This window comes from Austrofundulus limnaeus, unplaced genomic scaffold, assembly GCF_001266775.1.
Source record: "Austrofundulus limnaeus strain Quisiro unplaced genomic scaffold, Austrofundulus_limnaeus-1.0 Scaffold548, whole genome shotgun sequence".
NCBI lineage: Eukaryota > Metazoa > Chordata > Actinopteri > Cyprinodontiformes > Rivulidae > Austrofundulus > Austrofundulus limnaeus.
This window is the reverse complement of record NW_013952950.1, coordinates 217,376-222,238: the sequence shown is the minus strand read 5'-3', so window position 1 is coordinate 222,238 and position 4,863 is coordinate 217,376. Positions and strand designations below refer to the sequence as shown.

The following is a 4,863-nucleotide window of genomic DNA, read 5'->3' as shown; positions in this document are numbered from 1 at the left end:
TGTACAAGTACCGCACAATCTACCCATTTGGAGAACTGCCTCCAAAATAATTTCTGATTTTAAAAATCCATCTTAATATGTTAATGTTTTACTCTGCCCTCCCCATTTTTGTATAGATATTATTTATTTGTTTTATTTTTCGGATTGCACAGTCTTGATGCTTTGATGGTTGTACAGCTTTTATACTTTTATACGTACTTTTTGTTCCAAATTTTTGCATTTCCTGTTATGACTGTATAGCACCTTGTGAATCTATTTCTATGAAAGGTGCTATATAAATAAAACTTTACTCATGAGTAAAATGGAAGAAGGAAAATGGAACTTACTTACTACACACACACACACACACACACACACACACACACACACACACACACACACACACACACACGCACACACATACAGTATACATATATATGAAGGCTACCTAATTTTGTCATTTCTAGCCACAGTCTGCTAAATGTAGTGTAGCCTAATTTTTAGGAAAAAATCACTAGCTTAAATGAAATTGTAATAATAATCACTCCTAGCCCAGCTAAAGCAATTTGATCATCATCCATCATGTTTATCAGTAGCTTGAAATATCTATTAAAACTCCAGTAGTGGGCTAGTAGGTCTACTGTAATGTTAACCAGTTGTACAATCTAGAGACAAACTGAAGTATAGCTGCAGATTAAACCAACAGTCAGTCACATGAAAAGCTCAATATTCCTCCATAAAAAAACATGGTTTCCTTCTTAGATAACAATCTCTCCAAGTTTTACTCTTCCTCTCCTTATATTTCTAAACTACAAGTTCCAAGCTGAGCACAGCGAGTTCTGAAACTAACACTTTCCTTGATAACTTCTTTTCTAATCTAACCTTCCGGAGGACAGATCATAGATTCTCTAAGCTTTAGAAACTAACAGTTTCCGCCCGTCCAYGAGAAAGAACAGAAAGGTGACGGACCGCCGTCGGTCACTGTGACAGCTAGATTCTCTCCGGGGAATCAAAAGCTGAAAACTGTCAGGTTTGGCCCCTTCACGCCAATGGGGAAACCTCACAGTGTGGAAAACCAACGCCTGGTTTATCCACTTCAGAAACTCTCCAGACGGAAGTTTTATTCTGAAACCTGGGTTCCAATCGAGGCTTTGTCTTCTTCTAAGGCTGATGTGGACGTAAACGAGTCAACAAAACAAGCCTTGGGGTCCCCTGTTCGACGGTCTAAAGACAGATTCTCCAGCAGCACCCCCAYCTACCTKGCAGGTGACAGAACATCATCTCAAGGTAAAAGCTGGCTGTGTGTGTGACGTCGAGGTGTGACCGAAGCTGAGCATAGAACGCTTCGCGCTTCTGGTTAAAACCCACATTATTTAAGATAAAAGTATAAGAAAGCTAATATCTTTCTTCCACCCTTTTTTCTTAAACTCTTCCTTGCCAACTCTAAGATAATTGCCTCAAATGGTCTGGTATCAAACATCAAAGCTAGACGTTTGTGTTTCTATTTAAGTGTGGTTAAAAATTAAGAAGTTAAAAGCTTATTATTGTTGGTCCCAAACTTTTATAGGAAATTAATTGTTCACAATCAAGTGTACTCTAGTGATTTTGTATGATTTGTAAAATAAATATTATGGTTATTATGCATATTATGGTTCAAATCAACATTCACTGACTGAGAGTTATTTTTTGTGACCATTCATTCTTGCACTAAAGGAATGTTTACCCAAAATAAAAAGAGATCACTTGCTAATAAAATTACTATTATAACCTTGTTGTAAGAAGTGTAAGCTAAACCCTTACAAATGTCACCTCTCTGGTGGGGAAGGAGCCTGAGCTGGTGTGTGAGTTTGAGAGGTTCAGACTAGATATAGTCAGACTCACCTCGAYGCACCACTCTGGCTCTGGAAATAGTCTCCTCGAGAGGCCTTGGACACTCTTTCACTCTGTAGTTGCCCATGCTGAAAGGCGCCGAGCAGGAGTGGGCATACTTATTGACCCCCATCTTGGTGCCTGTATGTTGGGGCTCACCCCGGTGAACGAGAGATAGCCTCGCTCTGCCTACAGGTGGGGGAACGGGTCCTGACTGTTGTTTGTGCCTATATGCCTAACAGCAGTTCAGATTACCCATCCTTTCTGGAGTCTTTGGAGAGGGTGCTGGCTGGMGAGTGCCCCWMAYKGRSACTCCCTTGGTCTGCTGGGGAACTTCAACACTGACACTCCCTTGGTCTGCTGGGGAACTTCAACACTGACGTGGGTAATGACAGAGAAACCTGGAGGGGCATGGTTGGGAGACCTATGCACCGCAGCGCAGCGCAGTGGAGCAGAGACACGTGTAGTGTAAATCTAGGGTCTGGGGGGTAGTGGTTTGCCACCCAACATTGTTTATGGTGGGGATGGCGCGCTGCTGACCTCAACTCGGGACATTGTGGGTCAGTGGGCAGAATACTTCGAAGACCTCCTCAACCTCATCGACACATCTTCCCATGAGGAAGCAGAGCCTGAGGACCTTGGGTCGGACTCTCCTATCTCTGGTGCCGAGGTCACTGAGGTTGTTAAAAAGTTTCTTGTGGCAAGGCAACAGGGGTGGATGAGATTCRCCCAGAGTTCCTTAAGTCTCTGGATGTTGTGGGGTTGCGTTCGTTGATGCGACTCTTATCACATTTCTGAACCTCCCTGGTAAAGTCTATTCGGTGGTCCTGGAGAGAAGGGTCTGTCGGAATAGTCGAATCTCAGATTCAGGAAGAGCAGTGTGGTTTTTGTCCTGGTAGTGGAACAGCGGACCAGCTCTACACCCTTAACTGGGTCCTGGAGGGTGCATGGGAGTTCGCCCAACCAGTCTACATGTGTTATGTGGACTTGGAGGTGTTCGACCGTGTCCCTCAAAAGACAAGTTTTCCCTACATCATGGGAACCATTTTCCTAAAAAGCAGCCTTGTGGGGATCGAACGTGCATCGTGGAGACAAATGCCCAGTCCCCATGTGTATGAAAGCAAATTGCGGATGGTGGGTTAGGTTTAGGACAATGGTGTGAATAGAGTTTATGTTAGTTTTAGGGTCAGGTAGGTACCTGTGAGGTTAATATTTGGGTAAATGGTCAGGGTTAGGTTATAAAATTTCCAAAAAATGAATGGAAGTCAATCCATGGCCCCCACGGGGATATTAAAACCAGACGTGTGTTTGTATCAGATTACTAATAAAATTAACAGTGTGCAAAACAACTTGAACACAGAGGATGAAACAGTGAAAGACAGAAAGAAAAAGAACATAAGCAGGAGGCACTTACCCTTTAATCCAGCTACATGTTAGCATAATAATCAGGGTTTACAAGAGAAAACCAAGTAAAAAGGAACAAACAGAAAACATAAAGACACACAGCAAAGCCACTAGCACTTTACCACAATGGCACTTCAAAAACAGAAGCAGCATGAGGTGAAATAATAAAAGTATAACTTGCAGTTATTAGTTAGAGTATTTACAGTGCATGATGAGATCAAACTTAGTACTTTGTTGGCTAACATTAAAAAATATATATTCAGGAAATTACAGGCTGAGACAAAGTGTGACAAAGAACAATTAATTAAAAAGCAGAAAATAAATTATATCTCCTGATTACATTTAAACTTGTTGTCCAGTTATGTTTGTTTTAATATCACAGAAATCCTTAGAGTATTTTTTAATCTACAAAAATAAGTTAGCAGGTAAACAGATGATTAGCTTAAGTYGAGTGTGTTAACTGAAGAATGAGTATGAGAACCACAACTTACAGAACTGAGATATAGGTGCATCAAGTTGTGGTGCTGTGCTCCCTCTGGCATTGAGCTTTTGGACCTGGGTGGGTGGTACTGGTTTGTGTGATTGACCCGTGGCCCTGTACATTGCCTGAACCCACAAGATACGGTCCTGCTCGTCATCGCTGGCAAAGATCACAGTGTCGCCCTCTTTTACAGCATTGAAGAATGTCCTACCACCATCTAGACCTGAAAAGAAGTAATAAAACAAGTGTCATGCTAACTTATAGTCCTTTCTACACCCTTTGAAGGAATACATACCACCTGCTGTTATTCATATTTAAGTTGTGAACTAAAATATTTTTGCAGTCAAAAATTAAGTAGCCATAACAGTTTTGTCCGAATCTTGATTTAGACATCATGCACAGTCTCATGCAAAATTAAGGGCTCTGGAAAGATGTGTGAGCATCTGTTAGATATGATACTCAGAAACTACCACTCTTAAGCCTGGAACGTAAGCCTACTTYACACTCCCACCGAACTGCCGAAGTTGTCACGGATTGTCGCAGTTTCATGATGAAAATTGGGTCACCAGTGTTCTCAGTGTTGATTGGGCTGCCACTTTTGGCACAACCCACCGGCAGAACTGTTTACTCCCCTCCTGCTACGACAGTAATGTGTGATTGTTCTAAAGTTCATGGGCGTGTTTGTTTGTRCTGAAAGCGCTCGGACACTGCATTTTGCTTCAACCACTTGGTTTAAAAAAATGACTCGCTTCCAGAGCCGACTGTTACCAGGAAGCAGACATTTATAAAGATAGTCAAACATAGTCAACCACGTGACCAGGCATTGACTGTTCGCTTCAGAACGAGTATGTTCCAGGTTATACTTGTTTCGATTCCAGTCTACCCTCCCAGTCTAATTCAAAACCACTCTCAGCTACACGAATATGGGCATATATTGTTGGTTTTCAGCTTTGCTGCTTACTTGCATAGATTTGTCCAGATTTTCTGAATCTTTTGATGATAYTATGGACTGCAGATGATGAAATTCCTAAATTCCTTGCAATTGTTTATTGAGAAACATTGGGCCTCATGCAAGAACCGTTCGTACGCACAGATTTGTTCTTAAGTTGTGCGTACGAGTGATTTAGGAG

At 41.8% G+C, this 4,863-nt stretch overlaps 1 protein-coding gene across 1 annotated transcript in view; it reads right to left on the bottom strand.

Moving 5' to 3' along the window:
- The window catches only part of LOC106530697 (calcium-dependent secretion activator 1), a gene marked incomplete at its 3' end in the record, with an annotated part of 178,663 nt that overhangs the window by 70,281 nt on the left and 103,519 nt on the right, over positions 1-4,863 (bottom strand). The window contains 2 exon segments of the mRNA XM_014026371.1: positions 3,263-3,274; positions 3,744-3,956. Of these exon segments, the coding sequence (XP_013881825.1) occupies positions 3,263-3,274; positions 3,744-3,956 (225 nt within the window).